General features: G+C 30.0%; 1 protein-coding gene across 4 annotated transcripts in view; it reads left to right on the top strand.

Moving 5' to 3' along the window:
* LOC126772400 (uncharacterized) overlaps nucleotides 1-22923 on the top strand; it is a 92620-nt gene that overhangs the window by 62492 nt on the left and 7205 nt on the right. For all 4 annotated transcript variants that reach the window (XM_050492765.1, XM_050492766.1, XM_050492764.1 and 1 more), the window contains 2 exons: nucleotides 3773-3818; nucleotides 11058-11184. In XM_050492765.1, the coding sequence (XP_050348722.1) occupies nucleotides 3773-3818; nucleotides 11058-11184 (173 nt within the window). The remainder of the gene's footprint in view (nucleotides 1-3772; nucleotides 3819-11057; nucleotides 11185-22923) is intronic.

The following is a 22923-nucleotide window of genomic DNA, read 5'->3' as shown; positions in this document are numbered from 1 at the left end:
ATAAATCTAAAAATAATATTTGTCTATCGCGATACCAGTAAAGCCGATATAGTTCAGTTGATAGAAAATATGGATGGTAACTGAAAATAGCCTTTTTAATACCGATTTTTTTACTGATTGGAGGAGCGTAGCGCAATAAGCTCCAAGTCTTCTCCATAAAATGAGGAGCTGTGACTAGCAGTAGAACATTTATGAACTACTTTTACTTCTATTCAAGTTTCTATAAAAGATAATCTTATACATAACAATCACATTTATACTAAATAGATCTATATAATAATAAATACCAAAGATCTTGAACTGGCGTTACATTAATATTGCCAATACTCTGCCTTAGCTTGGCATTCATAACCTACCAATCAAGAAACATAAGTTACTATCCCGGATTCTAGTAATCGTAGCCCACTCACATTTCTCCGACCCACAACAATACACATTCTATTATACTATATACTCATAGCTGTTATTATTTATCAATGTTTACCATCGTCATCTTATTCTATCAATTTAGGACTTGCACCGTTTGCCTGCTTGACGCCAATTCACCTTGGGAATCTTATGATAGTGGGTTGTTCTTCCACCATATTATTATTGTGACGCTAAGTGCTTATATTGATAGATGCGCTTAACGTAAATTTCTCTTTAACAGCTCTTGCGTTCACCACAATGTGAGATCAGCTGATTCCAATGTACCAGAAAACACATGTTCATATTAAATTTATCAACTATCAGTTTATATTATATAAATAACTAGTTACTGCTCGCGGTTTCGTCGTCGTATGATTGGGGGTGTTTCTTACCTTATGTCATATTCTGTACCCCTGCAAATTGTCATAATGATCGGTTGAGTAAAAACGTGAAAGCCGAAATTCACCTTCGTATTAAAAATATAATACTAGTTATATACATACTATATATATACTATATCTAGAACACTGAGTTAAGCTCAGTGTTGATGATATTAATACTTCTAGAATGTATAGGACCTTTGAACAACTGTAAAGTCCATATTTCAAGATTGTTTTTAATATTTGCGTTACGCTCGTCTAGGCGTTGCCGACGTAAATAGGACTTATGCACGTACATATATAGTACATAGTAACGTTTACGAGTATTCAGTACTATAATTACGTATTAGAGGTAAATTTTAATACCCCTATAATCACGATGCGGATTAAAAATACTCTTGCTCATAGAATGTATAAAAAAAATAATGCAGAATTCGCTCCGAAGTTTTATATGCAAATTAATTTATCAACCGCCTCTTTATCTCATTGAATCGCATAAAATGCACCAATAGCGCATAAAATAACAATTTATTCGTCGTTATTTTATAAAATTGATACATAACATTATTTGAACGTAGAATTATAATACAAACGTAAAAGGTAAATGAAAGATGAAAGAAAGAAAATCTCAGGTAACTCAAATAAATCATAATTAAGATATTTTATATAAAAAATAAATGATTATTATATTAATAAATCCTAATAGAGAATAATAATTTTACATAATTTATTATAGACATGACAATCGTAGCTTACAAGAGGTGATATTTTTATAACAATTTATTTTGGTTGCATATTAATGATAAACATTCATTATTTTTATGTTATAAGCAGAGCTGTGATTGAGAAAATTAAAAGGACGACAAATTTGAAAAGCACATCGTAAAACAGGAATGTTAAATCGACAATAAATTTACCACAATCAGTCAGTCAGTTCGTCACCAGAATATTGTCCTAAATAATAAATATAACACCATATTTGTTCAGTTAAATTATTATTAGTGACACGAAAATAGGTCTACATTTAGATATGGAGCTTTATTTGAGTAATTAAATAATTTAGTTTTTACAAACTATAATGCTAAACTAATTAAAGCAACGTAGTGTATTAAGTAAAAAGCCGAGATGGCCCAGTGGTTAGAACGCGTGAATCTTAACTGACGATCGTGGGTTCAAACCCGGGTAAGTACCACTGAATTCTCATCTGATGAATTTGTGATTATAATTCAGCTCGTGCTTAATGGTGAAGGAAAACATCGTGAAGAAACCTGCGTGTGTCTAATTTCATTAAAATTATGCCACATGTGTATTCTACCAACCCGCATTGGAGCAGCGTGGTGGAATAAGCTCCAAACCTTCTCCTTAAAAGAGAGAGGAAGCCTTAGCCCAGCAGTGGGACATTAACAGGCTGTTACTGTACTGTAGTGTATTAAGCACCAAACCTTCTCCTCAAAACAAGAGGAAGTCTTAGCCTAGCCAAGTATGTTCACAGGCTTTATATAATAGCTATACTGAATTTCGATTTCCAAATATTACTCTCATTCCAAGAAATTCTACTTTAAAATTCGTGCTTGATGCTGTAAAACAATATTATTTTTTCTTCACGTTTTTAGATTAAATAGTGACGGGCTATATTTTTTGTAAATGAAAATGGAATTTAACACCTACCACATAACGACCAAAGTTGTACTCCTAATTTGGATTACTTTATTTTAATTATTACTTTATCTTAACTAAAGGTAATTAAAAATCAAATGACGTTTAATAGTTTTATATTATGAATTAATTCCTTTTGCGTGACGAGTAATAAAGGTTCTATTTAATCCATGATAAGTTTGCGTAGCAACGTGAAAGAAACGCTTCCACTTATTTGAAAAAATATTCAATATTATAATATCGTCATCTATATACTATGGTTCGTATTTATATAGTATATATATATATATATATATATAATTGTACTAGTATTTTACAATGCAAAAAGTTGAACTTTAAAAAATATAACGCTATCATTGAAAATAGCTATCGAGTTATTATAAATAATATATGTATATAAATAGTACCTCATTAATTAACCAAATCGCTACAACTAAATACTTCTAAATATCTTAATAATTAACTTAATCGATTATAATTTAATCGTGGCTCTCGAATATATTGACGAATGAGTTTGTATACATTTATCATATAACAAATAAATATGTAATAAATATTTTAATATACTAAGCGTTATAATCGACTTGCAAAATTAAATTATGTAGTGATTCGCTATTATTTTCCTCCCCCTATTTAATTAAATAAACCTTACATAGAAAGCAGTTTACCCCTGCGCAAAGACTTTAATCGAATTGCCTCGACATAGTCATAAAGCTAACGAGGGTGAATTTTAAAGGTTAAATGCTACGAAGTTATGTCTGCGAACTTCGAATACATTCACGCTATAACTCTTAACTTTTACATATAAATGACGTATTCACAATATCAATTGAAGATTTAAATTTCAGAATTCCTTACCTATTAACATTTTTTATTTATTTTTTATTTTTTAGGTCACTTTGTATTTCATATGTTTCGGGTTTCCTTCTTAATTATTAACGGCTTTACCTATAAATATTGCTTTGGGAGTGATCAGTCGAATAAAGCTGTTTTCTTCTTTCAAATGTCAAATCAATGATTACAGATATGCGAAAAAAAAATTTAGCAACTATTGACGAGCTTTAAGAGTTCTAAACTAAAAAATATTCACATAATACGTATTCCGCGAATTTATAATAATAATGATGGTCAAATTTAGACCAACATTAGTACATTTGAAATGTGACTGGTTTCGTCAAAACGTAAATAAGATTTCCTAACACTCTTCATACCTCTAAATTAAAACATCGCATTTTTTTCTTAGTGAATATAGTACGCCGAATGAGTATTGAGTTAGTTAATAGTTTATTTAAAGTAATTATGGACTAATATTAAAATATTCTTTCCAGGTTACCACAGCTTGCCGTCTCTGCAAAGATATTGTGCCTCCTGATGGTAAGTTGTTATTATTTTTATTATATGTAAGTATCGAAATGATTTTAGATGAATGACTTATTTATTTACGGTTCAAACGAAACAGGACAATTTTATAACATAAAATCTCATGTAATTTTTTTTGTAAGCGCTACTAAAATTTTATTATCCTCTTTATATTATTATTATTATTTATATATTTTTTTATTGAAGTGACTTTAATAAGTTTGTTTATTCGCATAAACTTTCGCGTAAAAAGAAATCGAGCTTATTTTGATAAATTTTTATTACAAAATACGAAGAAAATTAATGCGATTATTATCAAATGTTTTTTTACTTTTATCATAATATAATCAAATATCTACTAGCTTGCTTCTTAGAAGTTCGGATAGTGTCTAAGTGATAGTATTATTTTTTTATTTCCAAAATATCAAATCTTCATTCATCAGTATCAAACTTTTCTATTTTTTATATTTGATTAAAGTAAATATTATAAAGTTATTAAAAATATTAACGTATAGAAAGCGTAAGAAGGTAAAAGTATGGAATTAACAAGTAAAGATCCTATAATATTAAACAGTATTTATAGTTTACTCAGATTCTGTCAAAGAAAATATCGTAAGGCTACATTCGAAAGTAATTCTGAAACACGTAGATATTTGATACACTCTCACTGAGAACCAGTGATGTACAATGTAGCCTTCATTTGCGTTAACAACTGTACAATGTATCGTACATTTGTCCAGTAGTGGGACATTTTACTTTTCGATTTAACTTTTATAAACATATTATGGCTAACAGCAACTATGCACCGTGCATGCGACAGACGATATCGCAAGATCTTAATAAAACAATTTACGTAACAAGTAAAAAAGGTCACTTAACCGGTATAAAAGGATTAGTAATTTCAATTGCGACTATCATTTTATTCGCATTAGCCAAGTTTAATAGGAAAACGTCTGCCTCGCCGACACAACCCGTGCGTATCAGCAGAGTGCATCATTTTTTTTTTAAATATGCGTTATATTGCATTATTGAAGCTATATTTTTTATAATTATCTTTTAAATATTGAGAAATTAAACTAATACGTGTAAATCAAAATTATAAATGGCTATCGCACTAATCGTGAGTATATGCAACAGTGGCAAGAATAGTAGTAACGTCTCCCTGTTAATTACCGATTTTCTGAGCGATAAACAAATGAACCCTGATACCAAAGAAAACAGTGTGATGGAGTGTTATATATTTCGGAAATGTTTTTGCTATTATACAAGCAATTATATGAGGTTACAAGTGTTCAGCAAAATATATAAATTTGCGCCGATTATTCGTATCAGAATTTTCCGATGTTGCTCTCGCTTTGAATATTATTCCACTAACATGAGATGGGGTCAATGTGTCATCATATGTATAATCACACGGCCAGTCCCCGTTTTAGGGAAGCAGTGTTACTCCATCATGACTAAATACTGATGGCTCAAAAATAAGAAAAACATCGATGGCCTCAAGAATCCTTTATATTGTATTAATCTGTTATATTCCACTTTATGTTTTGATTTATAGACGTGTGTTGAGTTGGAATTCATAGTGACGCGTAAGTATCAAAGGCTTACGTCATCAATTCAAGATAGCGATAATTCATTCATTTTTACATAAATCAATAACGTAATATTTTTGATTTATGAAAAAAAATATATAAATAGTTTGAATAATTTCTTTATTGTATATGACACTAATGTTTCGTGAACATATAATGTAAATCAACGCAAATAAGTATTACTTATGTTAATACATAGAATATCACTAGTCTTCGGCGATCGCCTATCATTTGCGATGATTGCGCCTCATTTCCACGGTTGATGAAGAAATTTACTTTCAGGAACCACCATGCTACTTACCTTAATAATATATTATTTTAATAAATAAACAACTATTATATTTCATTGCCTTTTATAAAATAGATAATATTATTATGTCACTATTTTGATTTTTTTTAAATGTAAAAATATAATTTTGTTCTTGTTTAATGTAACAATACAGAGTATTAAACACAAATACGTGCTTTAAAAAAATTAGAACGAAGGTAATGTACTCGTTTGATAAATTGATTGAAATATCTGACGTCATTTCTACGTCAGCATATTTTAATACTGAATAATGAGAATAGGTTTGTTTCTGAGATTGTTAAATAAAATAGTTTATATAATACACGAATTATACTCATTTTGTAGTACAAAATATGAGGACTTAAATAAATTACTAGCCTGTTTTGGTGAAAAGAAAGAGATAGCAATATTGATAAAGCTTTAAAATATATTTGGTGTAACCAATAACAATATGTTAGCATACTTACATATATAGATAAATGAATATAAAGATATTTGTATTTTAATGAGATGACTAAAATTAATATGTTTTAAAAAAAACTCATATTTGTCATGTGTTTAAATGAGTTATACAATTTTTATTATAAAATACTAAAGTGACATTTATAAAATATTTCAAAAATATTTAACAGATTTGAGGAAATCGGATAAGGCTAAGAGTCATTGGCGCCGGCGCTAAATATCTATAAACATATTTTATAAAATTTCCAAGACATCGAATTCTAAACGATATTATATTCTCGTTTTTTCCAACAACATGACACCGATGTTTGAGATAAACAGCCTTGTTATGCCTTAGAGCTTAAGTAACCTTAATGATATGTTTGTCCCAGACGACACAAGGTATTTTTACTTATTCGCTATCCAAATATTATATCTATGTCACTAGAGTGCGACAAATAACCGTCATTTTGGATATAAAAGAATAAATCGTTTTCATTTTGTCTAGATGTTTTTTTTTTCATTTACCTATTCTAATTATGAAATTAAATATTATTTTAATGAAGTAAGCTAGTCATCTGTTAATTGGTTACTGCTTTTTGTTTCTTTAAGAGGTGGAAGAAGCAAATTGGATACATCTGTGACAGATTGAATCCGATCTATGAAGATTTTATATGATGATTTTGACGCTTCCGATGATAAGACAAATATAATATATATTATTCTTATAATTTTCATGTGCATGTGCGAACATTTCGATTTGGATGTTTTAATAAATGTGTCATTTTCATATAATTATTACGAGATCGTGTAATTCGTGTAATCGTGTGTTATTATTTTTATACGTATATTTTGATAAACATTTCTATCATTCGCCTAAAAATATTCTTACATGTCGAGTTAAAAACATACTATAACTTATATTATAAATTCTTTCTTGAGTTAATTATTTTATTTAACGAGACTTAGTTTAAAATAAATCTTCGACGTTTCAACTTTCTAAAGTCCAAAATCCAACCTAACAAGTCCATCTTAACGGATTCCATTGTCACCTATGACGTGATCGATCGTTTAGCACTACCTGATCTGTTTATCATCCATTGTTAAGCATTCCACGGACCCATCATCTAAGAGACTTGCGAATTAAACCAAAAATTTATGAAAATCTTACGGGTAAATATTGCTAATCACATCGACCTTTTATCAAGGATTCATGCAGGTTATATGATTATATATTATGGTATTGTAGCCTAATGTATTATAACGTAATGTAGTGTACGATTGTAAGTAGGAGATTACACATGTTTTAAATAAAGCGATACGACGTGGCGTAAGATACACGCTGGGTTAAGGTTATTCGTATTAGTTACGTTTATTTCAAAATTTTAATAGTCGGTATTAAAAGTCTGTTTGAATAACTTAAAAATAATATCTTTGCTTACCTTTTTTTTTAGTTATGTTAGAATTTTTAATAAAAGTTGTTTTGTTAACATTTTGAATAGTAGAGCAGACTTAATGTAACAATTCTTATAATTAATAACATACTTGAAGCTCATATGATATTGATATAAAATTCGCAGGCTTAGCGATGTAAAATTCGAAGGTGCGATGCTGATCCCTTGGGCTATTGTAGTCTCCACTCCTGAGCTGGGTCGCTTAATTGGAGGAAAATTAATAATTCCATAAAAAATGGCATTGACATTATTTTACAAACAATCACGGATGAGATATGAAGTGTTCTTATATATTCTTTAATCTGCACAGTTTATGCCTAATAAAATCAAAAGAGTAATTCGACCATAAAAGTCGAAGGTATACCTTGGATGATTATATTAGTATCTTATTGTGATGAAAAGATTATTTACATTCGGTTTTATTTTTCGGATTCACACTTTGCTATTTGTTCAGTATATTATATATATTTCATAAAATATGGCAAGAACAAGACATAAGTCAAAGTCACGGCTTAGCTTGTATTTAATAAAATGTAAAACTTCAGACGTCTGTCGCTACTATCTTTTCAAAACAATTATTACGTCCGCGTTATCTGGCGTGTGTGTGGCCAAGTTAATCCTTCGAATAAGGTATTCTGATGATAACGAGTTAATATGCTAAGAAACTGGACGTCACGAACGTTTAGCTCAATTTCAGGCTATCGCGGCATTCTATCAGGAAGGATAAACGCCGTATCCAATTACATGGAGCTGTGTTCGAAATATATAATTGATAGTGATGACTTATACGTGACAAGGATTTTTTGAATCAAATATTTAATGTTACTAAAATTATATCGAGCAGTTTTCGATATTTCATGTTCGCAATTGTTTTGATATTATTTATGTTCGGTATTGAGATATGGTTACCCAGTTTCATTTCATTTCCTTAATATATTCACTTATACCATTACGACGTACAACTCCTAAATTGTACATAGAATACAACTTAAATAAAAAAAACCCCTATTTTTTTAATTTGTACTCTTTTAAATTGAAAAATAATATATAATCATTACAGATAGGTTCAATCAGATCAATGTTCATCACGAAAATTTCCAATACACTTGTTCCATATATAATGGCTTGGGCTGATATGTATTCAAGCGTCAATATTGGAAGCTGTCAGCTTGCCTAAGAGATAAGCCCAATAACACTAAACGCGCTGACCTCCTGTAATCACGATGAACGCCTTATAGGTCAGTATTACTTTAAATAAACTTGGACCGCAATCTGCTAGATATCTTTAATAATAATCTACCTTGGATATATTATAACGCACAAGTGTCACACAGGTGCAATCTTTTCCTAACTCTTAGACTGCCATAAGCAAGTCATGGTCCTAACTCCCGCTAAGAATTAATTATGAAAAAATCGAAAAGCTTTTATTAGTCTGACCTGGGTCTGAAAACCAAAAATGCAATATTTAATTTTCTTTCTTAGTCTTATTATTAAGCCTTGTGTAGTAATTTATTAACTCAAGAATTTATCACGTACAACATGGAATTAAAACTGGAGCGTGGAATTGCAATTTGTTTTCTATCAGTGTTATGTTTATTTGTAAGCTGTAATAAGATGTAATCAAAACAAATCAATTATATTTGTAATATTGCCGCTATTGGTAATTGAAATCAGCACACATTCAATTACATTCAGTTGTAAATATTATTAATTATTATTATGATTTTAATCAACCCGACTAGACTATTACACGTATAAAGATCGTGTTTTATTAACTATTTAAGATAAAGTGCAATTTGTTAATAGATATGATAAAAATATGATTAACATAATTATAAATTTTATTTTCATGTCAGAATACGGGCGTTATTTTTGAATATGGTGTGTTTTGACGTGTTAACGATTATAGCACTGGTTTATACAAACATATTTTACTAGTGAATGTGTCGAAATAATGTTTTCTCATTATTTTTATATTTAATTTAAAAATTCTTTAACTATATGGTCATTTTATATTAAAATGTTAATTTAACAGTTGTTTAAATATGTTTAATCCGCGAATAATGACTTAATGATATTGCCAAGCAGGCAATGATATTATTAGATAATAAGAACTCGATTATAATTTTCTAAAACTAAAGCTTCACTTTCATAAAAGTCTTCTTGAAACGCAATATGGCTAAGTGGTGACCGCGGCGCGGTAGCCTATGCTTTCCCACCTGAATATGACACCGCATTCGTGAAACCGAACGGTCCTAAAACAACAACAGATAAAAACGAGAAACGAACTCAAATGTAGTCTAAATAGAACTTAAAATAGCCTAAACAGATTTAATTTGAACCCTCAGTCAGACGGATTAGCTGAGCACGGTTGACCTATTAAAACGATCGATTGTTTCCTTATTGTAGTGCTCTGAACAGTTGGTTCTAGTAATAATTACAAAATTATGTTTTATTAAAAATACAATTTAATTGATCTTCGAGTATTTTATTCTAATCGCATTGTTTTAATAAAATAATACAACATCCCTGCTGGCAACATACCTTTTATCATCGCTTAGTTTATATATTGATATAATTAATCGATATTGTCCCCAGCTATCTGCATTTAATCAGACAATTTTGATAACCGTGTATTAATACTGAATTTAATAAAAATAATATTGGATATATTTTATTATTAAATTGTTGCGTTTATTTTATGTATAGTGACCTTGAAGCTCGGTGCCATTAATATACCAGTAAAAATTCACTGGAATTTTTTTTTCGTTTTAGGTTAAATTTTACAATGCATGCCATCGCTATAATATAATGAGAACAGGCAACAGGCGTCAGCGTAACTAAATATTATTATTAAAACTATAATACGTCATTCCTTTTATCTTGAATAAATATAATAAGTTTTTAAATATATATATTTTTTTGGTATTGAAGACCGGTAGCTGGAGTTATCTTAGAGTCATATAAATATAAATATTTATCAGAGGTAATTGAATTGAAAGGTCAAATAAGTTTTACGATAATATATTTTGACAATATTCCAGATAACAGAGAAAAAAAAATTAACGGAATACAATTATGTCACCCGAGGAGTCTCAAAAATAATAATGTTTCATGTATTTTTATTACATATACGCTTAAAATATCTATTATTTACCTATTTAATATAATTTTTAGTTTTACATTTAGCCCTTTGTTTTTAATACACTTATATAAATGTTTTTAAATTAATATTTTAAATACCATACAAATCATGACCACGTGTGAATGATAGTAAATTGCATTTCTATGGGAAAGGAAATGGGCTTCTTGCCTTCCGATAAATGCAATTTCGATTTTCTTGGCGAAATTAACCAGCCTCCTTGACACAATTGGAGGGAATATCTCGGGGTGTTATATATTTTATAAATATTTTTGCACAACAAATTCGTAAAGTCAAACTTATTATAATCCTTAATTATGTCATGAAATATTCCAGGTGGTGATCTGCGGTGCGGTGCCGTCGATGGTTCGATCGGTTCGCCTCTACAGCCAGTGCTCTCACATGTACGTCAACGTCTTCCCAAACGGCACTGTTATGGCCCGTTCCGATGGAAACGACCAGCGTAAGTACCCGTTTTATTAGTAAAAAAATTGACACATCTGTGTCCTGCAGTGGAGCTACAAGAGGTGGTATTTCAACAGGGATTTTTTTTTGTGGGCTTGCGGCGCTCATATTTATATTGGAAAACAAGTTCCTATAAACCCTCTGATTTCAAAAAAAATATGTTGCTAACTAATATTACTGCAATCATTACATTTATATTAATTCTAAAAAATAGCTTAACTTCTCTCAATTAAGTATTAATTACTGATAGTAAAGTCCTAATATACTAGTTCAATGCCGTTAATTAAATAATAAACGAAGGAATTTCGAAGGCATACGTTTGTAAAGGCATACCGAGCTCGCTGTAATCATGGCGGGAGCTAGACGTGAGAAACTATAGTAATATGTCAATACTTGAAGGGTCATTGGCCAGGTGCTGCAAGGTAAAGTCCGCGGTGCAATACAGTTACGATTATTATTGTTGTTTTATTAGTAAAAGCCAAAGGGGTTGGTGTCGTTGTTTCAAATTGTGTTATTATTTACAAGAACATGAAATTCATACTTGTCAATAGTCCTAATTTAAAGCGGATGAAACTTTGAAGTGCACCTACTTATATAGTAATATTGTATACTAAATTCTTTTCCGAAAGGCACGTCATATTCTTGTATAAGTTCTATGCATTAGTAGTTCTTTTCAGGTAGGCTTTACAAAAATAACGTCATCGTCTTCATATATTAGTATTAATGTTTCACATAATTATGTTGTTACCAAAATTTTATATGCTATTTATAAATATATTTTCATATTTAATCGATTTCATAAATAACGAGTTTTTATTATTTATGATTCTTATTATTTTTTTCTATTTACTTAGTTACGAGTAATATATTACTAGCTTAAATACTATTACGTTAGTAAAGCATCATAAAAATCATTTGAATATCGACTTTTATTAGTTTTCTAACGAGCATTAAGTTAAAGAATATAAAAGCGGAACGATTTAAGTGTACATTGTCTTGTTCAGTGAAAGAATTCCAAGTATTCACAAATATGTAATATATTGCCATCATTACTCAATGTTTGTTGTAAATGCGCGCAACTTTTTAGCATAGTCTACTCTCTAAATAAAAAGTACTTTCACCTCGCTTTATTTCGTGAGCGCTTTGTGGTTTGCACAAGAATTATCGCGAGCTTTACCGGGCGGTGTACGCGAAGGACCTTTTTATTTGAAAATAAATAAAGGAATTCGCCTTTGTCCTTTTTGTTGTAATCTTAAAAGCAAGACATGGAATGTTTACGTTAGGGTCATGTAATTGTAAAGCCTTGAACTTCAAGGAATTTAAAGCGTTACTTAAAATACGACATGTTTTATTTGAGGGTTAAAGCATTTTTAATTTTCTTTTTCTAAATGTATTTTTAGTTTTATCTTGTGTTGTTTAAATAATAATATATAATTTGATTATTTACATTTAATAAAATAAATAAAATCATTTAATAAAAAGTATAAATTTCATATGAATTTTCTGTTTGTTTACCAAACAAATGTTTGTTTGATATTATATATATTTATTTAAGCTATAAGCCTTGACCTTGCATATAATTGCCATTTGGTCACTATTTTCTGAAATATACCTATATAAATTTGTAAAGACTAAGGCTTTGTCGTATAAGTGCGAAAAGACATAGAGAACTTACATTTTTCAAGTTTGAATTAAAATACAGCTACGATATACATAATTATAATATAAAGTAAATATAATATTTGCTATATTATGTCCTGAAAACAACAATTATTATATAATGGCAATCCTAATATTGTTAATCGTGCGTGGTTACGTCTTTATTTTACAGTATGGTTATTTATTAATAAATAATAAAAATGTTTACGTAGCATACAAAATGTATTACTCTGGTATTGTATTTATATTCTGTTAAGATAAGTATCTACATATTAGAGCCTATTTTAATTAAAATATTTTTCATTTTGATTTTTTTACCAAATTACAGACACCGCATTACAATAAGCTGCGTTTCCACACTTGAGAAATTGGGAACTTTTGTGTTGTCAACAACTTTATGTGATTATGTAATTGATACAATGTTGTCTAATTGTTGCTATATTTCAAAGGAGTTAGAAACAGTATCAAAATACATAAATTGCCGACTACTTCACAGAATACAAAACATAAGACACGAGATGCAAAGTAAGATATTAGCAGTAATTTGAGTTATTGTTTATATTGTTAAATCAACTGAATTTGAACTCTTTATAGCAGGTTCATGTCGCTTGATCGGCAAATTAATTGACACAGTATTATTTCATTTCGTCTAAATTTCAAAGATAATTACGCCGAGACAATGATGATAATGGAACGAATTTAATTATAAATTATATTACATCGGACGTTGATTGTAATTAATCTAAGTATTTCTATATTGTGTCGAGGTGGCGCAATGAACACACATGTGAATCTTAACCAAAAGGAGCAGGTTTGAACCCGGGGTTTCGTGTGCTTAATTTGTGCTTATAATAATAATTTTTCGGTTCTCTCTTAATATAAAACGACTTAATATTGCATGAAAACATTATTCGTTTTTTATATACATAATATTTTATAAAATTTTTAAAATTTTGCTTTTAATATATAACATGTTATTTATTTACTTCTATCTTACAAAAATGTGTGAATCAACGTTTAGATTTTTTTGTTTTTAGCATAGGTATCTTGCGCCAGGCGCGTTTTGTCTTCACCTACGTGTAGTCTCTGCACAAAGAGTGAACGTACATAACTTCAGAGTACATCTTTATTCTATTTCAAAGCGACTGCGAAATCCAAATATAATCTATGCACTCAAAACTGGTAGTATAAATATTTGTGTACTCGAAATTGTTATGATTTCTGTACATTAAATAATATTTGCTACGAAATTCTGTTATATTAGCGGCTATTTATCTCTTTTATTGCGACAAATTAATCGCGTGAGAAAGATCATAAATGCTATAAAAATCACTTGAACACAGTACGCGTTAGTAAGGAGGCAATAAAAGAAACCACGGCCAATATTAAACTTAACGAAATAATATTAAACTGCCATTATTAGACGGTCTCCTCTTATCGAACTTTCTTTATAAAGTTTATAATAATTGGGAGGTCCGAATGATTTGGTCGGTTAGCATCGCCGGACGCATTGCGCCGCCCCCCGCCGCAATATCGCATAATATATGTGACGCTTTTTAATTAAAATTAGATTTGAATGCGCTGATAAAGAAATTCAATAATTCATATAGAGTTAGGAAGAGTTGAACTGTGCAAGTGTTTGAAGTGCCGACGCCTTGGGGTAATAAAAATGACTATTTAAATTTTAGTTCTTACTTACGTAATATAAGCAGTACAAATATCAAAACACTCAAGAGTTATCGTAATATATTTAAAATTGAACATATGTTTTGTAAACAGATGTACTTATAGAATTTACGTGCTGAGGAATTTCGTAAGATTTTTCTTTATCAATAAAATTTTAAAGATCTATTTTTAAAGTATATGTTTGTAAAGATATGGTGCTATAATAATTATTGTTTACCGACAAAAATACCTTGTAACAATTTTCTATAACCACTTATTCGGAACCCACCCAATGAGGCTTTAACAAAAAGTATGTTACAGAAATGAAAACAGAATCATAACCTTTAGTTTTTAGCGCCTCTTCTTTAGATTTTTTGTGCCGATTCTTCGAAAGGGGATTGTCGGTCCGCAAATTATACGAAATCAATCGACGGAGGCGGTGCGGCGCCTTCTCAAATTAAGTCGTTATACTTAAAAAGTATAATAATAAAATGCCCATAATTCCCTCCGTTTCGCAAAAAACCATACCACACGCATTCGACCCCATTACATGTTTAATCTAATAAAAGAAGCAATTTTGAGCCTAAGGAAAAATAATTGGAATAAAACTTTGATTCTATTTTAACGTTCCAAGAATTTGATTGTTCGTGTCAAGGAGCACTTTTAAATAATGAAATAGAATTCAAGTTGTTTGTATTCAAACTTTGGATGACTTTTGTAATTTAATTGTCCAAAATCTTGACTATTTGACATGTCCTTCTTTATGTTTTGTTAATACTAACTAAGTATTAAGTTAGGTAAATGCGAGACAAGGATGCGTAAATTTTATGATGATATTTAAATTTGTATATTTTGTATATATTAGGTTAACGTTCTTATATATTACAGTGAATGTCAATATAGCGAGTTAATATATTATTAAATATTTTTTTTACTTATTAACAAAGTGGTTAATTTGTAAGGATGTAGATCTCAAGCTCTTGGCTTTAAGCTTCGGGTCGGGCCAATATCACTTGGTGGTAGTAGATATAGTAGTCTTTGCACGACCACGCCTGGTAGGTCTCACCTCCCACCACCACCCACCACAACCCACTCATCAGATATTCTACCGACAAACGGCAATACTTAGAATTGTTGCGTTCTGGTTTGAAGAGTGAGTGAGCCAGTGTAACTAAGGGCACAAATGACATAAAATCTTAGTATCTATTGGCAGTGTAAGGAATCTGCGGTGGTGAACACTTACCATCAGGTGGGCCTTTTTTGTTCGTCTACATATTTAAAAAAAAAAGTAATAGACTTCCCTTTCGAGGAAGTCATTCTTTTGTTTTGATAACGTACAAATGTTAAATAATAGGAAGAATTTAATATTATCCAACTAGTGTCGTATAAAAACCGTTATTTATTTGCCTAAAGTTCTAACTTACATATTAATATAAGTGCTCTTGTTATATCATCTGTATGTTGCTAACAATTGCAAGTTGGGTGGTCGTCTGTCGATCTGGACTGTTGTCGTGGATAAAAAATAACATACATTGTTTAGTAAACACAGTACATTGTAATAAAATTCGAATTCAGGTTGTTTAATGAATGACTGGTGCGATATTTTTAAGCTCTCATAAACGATTGCTTTCTCTGAAGTGCTTACGTTACTTTTATGTGTTTATATTTTAAATAAATTCTTTAATTACACAAATTCAAATGTTATTTTCGATTCGCCTCGCGTTCTGTAAACGAAAATGTTTTGAGTAATCCCACACGTTTGAGCACCGATTTTAAGACAGATTAAGCTTTAATGTACATGATAATTTTTTTTAAAGAGTATTTGATAAATTGATGTTAATTTTTATATTACTATAAAATATTTTAATATGATTGATTCGGTTGAATAATAAAAATACTATCTTGAGTATTTGCGGTAAAACCAATGTTTTGACATTCTGAAATTAATAATATAATATTGGAATTTTCCGTTTTGCTTATTTCGTGACAATTTATAGTATATTTTGATTAAACGTTCGATAACATTAAGGTTATAAACAAAATTAAATCTCAGATTTTTTTTGCATTAATATTTTACCAGACGACTGGATATAAAACTGTCTAAATAATCTATTCCACGAGAAATATAAGACGACAATCTCGAATATATATTATCGGTTGTGATGTCCGTACTTAGTTATCGAAATATATGATGACCCGATTTCGAACGTTGTGACAATTCCTTACTCATCGTATCACTCGATAAGAGAAATGCGATGTTTCACTCTTCCGATTATCGAAATAAAAAGTATTTTCGTATGTATTATCGTCACAGCTATGTTTGGATAAATTGTTGACACAGTTTAGGCTCGAAATTTGGATTTCACCTACTCCCTTTATGTCTAGATTTGTTCGGTTAAGTGCCTAGATTACAAAGGAATGTTACTAAAATTATCAAATCAATTGTATAGCTGTCAAGTAGTCCTGAATGTTTTCGAGTGAAGAATGCTTTCACTATTATTTTATTAAATAAATATAATATTATTATTTTAATTATAAAATAATAGTAGTGATAACAAATATATTTCTTCTTCTTATCATACGTCTCAGAACTATTCTAGTTTTTTTCTTTACCAACGCAGCTTACCTTGCAAGATTATAATTTTTCCATACACATTTTTTGCCTTTTTGTAATTCCTTTTTATTTAAACTTAAAATCAAGTTTTAGTGGTATCTTCCAGACAACCCCCATAGAAAGATACTTGCAGGAAACATCGAGTACTATATATTACATATATATATATATATATATATATATATATATATATATATATATATATATATATATATATATAGACCTTAGAATGCAACTCTATTTTTTTTACTATATGCCATTTTTTTATTGAGTAAACGGTAAAATAAATTCAAAATATATCTAACAATTATTTTATCGACTTCCGGAGATTAACGAATGTCATCTTATAACATCCCGACTAAGTTTCGTTCGCTATGAAAAACAACTTATTATATGTGTTAATTAACAATATTAAATCGTCATTTCGATGCAGTTATACGTAGAATTCTATACAGCATTCCATGCATGCATTATGCGGTATAGTTTCACAGATCCGCACGATGACCTTTGCTTAATTTCCAATAATGTAGAATATATTTGCATTCAGTAATAAGTTCGGGTAGCAGAAACGTTGTTATTAGTGTCAATGCCACATTGTTAGTGGTCACATGTCTGGTCAGACCAGACAGCAATCCGATATAGTAGGCTAATGCATTTATTGATAGCGTAGAGGAAGATTAGATACGGTAGAACGACATGAATTCCGTGATAACGTTGTCAATTGTGAATTTTCATGAGCCGAGGCTAGGTTATCCGTGTTTTGCTTTTTTGCTATAGAATAGGTAGGCGGACGAGCATATGGGTCCACCTGATAGTAACTGGTCTCCAAAGCTCATAGACATTGGCATTGAAAGAAATGTTAACCATCGCTTACATATTGTAATTACACTGGCTCACTCACCATTCAAACCAGAATACAACAATACCAAGTACTGCTGTTTTGCGGTAGAATATCTGATGAGTGGGCTGTACTTACCCAGACGAGCTTGCACGAAGCCCTACCACTAGTAGATGTTATAACAAGTGATTGTTAGCTCGCAGTAGCTGGCTTATAATCCAATCCTATCATTAAAAGTTACAAACATTAGCTGACAATCGTTCCAAAAATGCCAGTAAAATCTAGATTAAAGCAGTAATTCAAATATAAAACGTTTCAAACATTTGCTTTAAATGAGTATTATTTTCAAGTTTGTTAACTTTTTTTTATAATTATTTTTATATTTACACACGTTTGTCTGTGTTTATGGCAGGCAAGTTGATGCATTTGTTTTAGTTAATAACCGACTGATATACGAATTTACATATATATTTTTAAATAAATGTAAACATACATAATACACACTTATATAAATAATACACCCGGACCCGTAACGGGAGTTCAATTCGCAATCCCAAAACAGAAGGCTGTGTCACCGCCAACTGCGCCCACGGGCACTTTATTTCTTAGTACGTGTGAATCAAATTTTGCTACGGACTTTGAAGCGGTTACTTAACCGAGCTGAAATTTTGCTTCCACTTCTTGAGTGTGGTGACAATAAAATTTATTATTGTAAATTATATTCAATGTAGTCCATATATAATGTAAATGTGATATAATATACCTTTTTTTGTTTACGCTTACACAATTATACATAAAAGCAATATGTTTTCTATGTTTACATTGTAATATTGTAGCTGTTGCAAGACATTAGCATTAGAATTCTCTATCGTATAATTTTAAGTCAATATTTGCAGGAATTATTTTCATACATGTTTTATTAAGTGATTCCTACCTTCAATAAGTAATCGTAGAAATAAGTGGTTACATCATTGCATCTAGAATTTATTGTTAGATTAATTTGTTAGCAAGCATATCGATTTTAAGATACGAAGTCACGCCTCCGTTTAGGCTTCAAAGGATGTTTATCGATTTAATTTACTTAAAACACTTTTTAAGTGATCATATATTAAAATCAAATTTGATAATTTAAAAATAAAACAACCAAATAACTTTTGTAATGAAAAACTAATTAAGAAATACGATAAAAATTACGATATATGTAAGTATGTTTATTTGGGAAGTCCAGTCTCTGATCGTCAATTGTAATTTCATATAAGTTTATTTTACATTTATATATAAGGATTCAATGACCTTCTCTAAATACTTGAAAGCTACCTTTACAATACCTTTTTGATCTTAATGTTGACTTTCGTCACTTTGTTTTATAATAAAATAAATTTCACACTGCTGGGCATCCTCTTTTTAGAGGATAAAGCTTGGAGGTTATTCCACCACGCTGCTCCAAGGCGGGCACTAGATACACTTGTGACAGAAATTTCATTCGAAACATACGGATTTGCTGCGTTGATATTTCTAATGGACGAGTACGAAATGAATTATAGATACAAATGAAACATTTGGAAAATCATTGCCCGGGCTTGAACACGCAATCGCTTGGGCTTAAACATGTAATCTTAGGATTAGATTCATGTGTTCTAACAACTGAGCTATTTCTGCTTATTATTTATAATGTCCTATTTTTGATATCCCTATTCTTCTTGCTACGATGATATACTAATGCAGTGTATGTATTTAATACACTTTCTAAAGTCTCCTGTTCTAAGGTTCTCTGTAATAAATCAACAGCACCAAAACATAGAAACGATTATCGTTGTAACTAGTGAACAAGTGTGTGTACGCAATTAATTATATGTAACGAATATAACTTAACTTAGATTGAAAGTTACATATTTGAAAGATGGCGTAGTAACTTTCGGTCGTATCTTTTAACTGGTTGTAGTAATAGACACTCGATTATAATTTCATAATGCTAATGAGTAAGACATCCAATAATATTACTTTTATATTAGCATTATAAAAAAGAATTTTACTTATCTCATATAAGTTATACACACATACATATACAAATATTATATTTAAGTTATTGTTTATTATTATTTTTTCTTTAATTTGTTTATTTTGTACTTTGACTCAGGGAAAACAAAAACTAAGTCATTGCAGTTGTGGATGCTAGCCGTAATAATTAAATAAACAATAAATTTAATTGTTTAGATTAAAACTTGAATTTTGTTCACGATGCATAAAAGTTCTGGAGTTCATGAACTTTAACTCTAAACATACATAATACTTAGTATGTTTATTCTTTTTATTATATACATATCATGAAATATAATCATACACAAAAAAACTTAATGCTATTTTGTATTATACATAGTCAGAATTATTTGAAATTCATTTTTATTCAATCTTGGAGTACTAGACGGGATTAATCGTGTCATTTTATGTTTAACAAAAGAATTACGTGGTAAAAGTATTAAAGGTTTAGACCGTTATCTTGGATTAACGTGTACTGACAATTTTAATAATATATTATGAACCTGTTAACAGTTCTCTTTGTATTGCGTAGCAACTGCGATCGTTTCCATGTACTCGTACATATGACAAGTTTATTATTTCTGCTCCGCATGATTTTATCCGCGTTAAGCGTTACTCCCGTAGGTCGTATCGTGTTGTTATATTATCTATATAACTTTTCAATTGCAAATTCAATTCAATCTATTGCAAAAAAGGTGAGGTTTATCTTTATCCAAAACGGACCGTGCTGTTTTGTTAATTATAGAGCATTCAAACAAACAATAAACAAACTTTTCAATTATACATAAAAAGCAGATTTATATATCAAATTGTTAAGGCGACATTTACAAAGTTATGCAATATAAATTATAACAATTGATATAAAAAAGTCACATTTTTTACATTAAAATTTTTTTTTTATTTATCGCTTTATTCTCATTTCAAACCTATTACAAAAATTTAATTATGTACATTTAAAATGAACATCGAGTTGAACATTCAGTCGCTGTTGAACATAATTTATGTTTAAAAATATTTTTATTTAACATTCTTATTAAACTTGCTTTATAGTTATTTTTTTATATCATTTTATTATTATCATTGAAATTAAGATTAAAATAAATATAATATAACATGAGTGAAATGTAAACAAAACCGATGCTTCTGAAAGAGCGTAGGAATTCAACACAGGATACTCATCAATCTACCTACCGCAGTTGTACCCTGGATTAAACGTCGTTACTCTAATCTGTGGCTAAGTAGTCTAAACGTGTTTGTCCTCCGGCTCAGATATCTGTAACTGTGACGCCATATACGCGACGGATGTCTCCCGTTTTTAAGTAAATAAGTTAAGAAAAGCAGTATATATTTTTACTAACCATCTATGTACTTTTATATTATGTAAACATAATATTATGCTACGTAATAATGTCTACGTGATTGCCTCTTTATTTATTAAGGAAGTGCATTGGTATTTACATTTGTTATGTAATTAGATTAACTTAAAGACGTTTTATATTATTTTTATTGATGTACTTCTGTTTGTATTTTTTTTTTATAAAATAGGCGGACGGGCAAAGGGAACACCTGATGGTAAATGGTCACCAACGCCCATACACATTCAACCTTTAAGAAATATTAACCATTCCTTATATCGCCAATGCGCACAAACCGTCGGAAATGCGATATTATGTGCCTGTAGTTACACTGGCTCACTCAACAGAACACAATAATACAAGGTATTGCTTCTTGGCGGTATAATATATGATGAGTGTTACCTACCCATATGGGCTTGCACTAAGCCTAGTGGTAGTTTAGAATATTATCAAATGATATATATTAGTACTACATATCGTAGTACTATAATATACGAACCAAATTGATTCCGAAATTCCGAAATTCCGAACATTGACCACTTGGTCGATTTTAACAATCAATACGTACGTTTTTTTTTAAATGTATAGGCTAGAGCTTGACTTTTATCACACCTGATGGAAAGTGAGATACAGTCTAAGGTGGAGCGCACTTGCCTAGAAGATGCCTATTCATTCTTGACTTGAAGGTACCCATATTTTAAGTGATGGGGAGGGTATTCCAGACCTAACCGTAGTTGTAATGCTTCACTTTTAATGTTGGTTTATTGCCTAATAAGAATCTCAATAATAACGCGATACACAGCGTCGATGTCAGTTATTATTATAATATCATTTTTGTTTTCGTATTTTAGTCTCGATGTGGTTTAGTATAACAAGCTGTTATAGTTGTCAATTTGTATTAAATACACTCAAAATATAAATCATTACAATTTAGTTACGTAATATCTGAAGGAAATTAATTTTCTATTTTAAAAAATTAATGTTCGCACTGTGGTTATGTTTGTCTGTATATTATATTATATATATTTATAAATATATTTTTTTTAAATTCATTTCGATTCGATAAATAATTTAGCAGACGAGTACGTTTCGAAAACGAATACGAATTCAGAAAACTGAACAGGGAAACACTTTAAAACTGTCAAACTATGTGTCAAAAGCAGGAAGCGAGAAAATTGCAATCCCATGTTTTAGTTGACGTACAGTTTAGAGTTCTGTATTTTAAACCTATCAAAGTTTTTATAAAAATAAATAAACTTACGTAACCAACGTGAAAATACTTTTGGAATTTCGAACTATTCAATTTATATACATATTAGTGGAAAGAACGCTCGAATCTTAACCGATGATCGTGGGTTCTAACCCGGGCAAGCACCACTGAATTTTCATGTGCTTAATTTGTGATTATAATTCATCTCGTGCTATACGGTGAAGGAAAACATCGTTTGGAAACCTGCATGTGTCTAATTTCACTGAAATTCTGCTAAATGTGTATTCCACCAACCCGCATTGGAGCAGCGTGGTGGAATAAGCTCCATACCTTCTCAAAAAGAGAGCGGAGGCCTTAGC

This window comes from Nymphalis io, chromosome 12, assembly GCF_905147045.1.
Source record: "Nymphalis io chromosome 12, ilAglIoxx1.1, whole genome shotgun sequence".
Taxonomy (NCBI): Eukaryota; Metazoa; Arthropoda; class Insecta; order Lepidoptera; family Nymphalidae; genus Nymphalis; species Nymphalis io.
The sequence above is the reverse complement of the archived record's forward strand: the minus strand, read 5'-3'. Positions and strand labels throughout refer to the sequence as shown.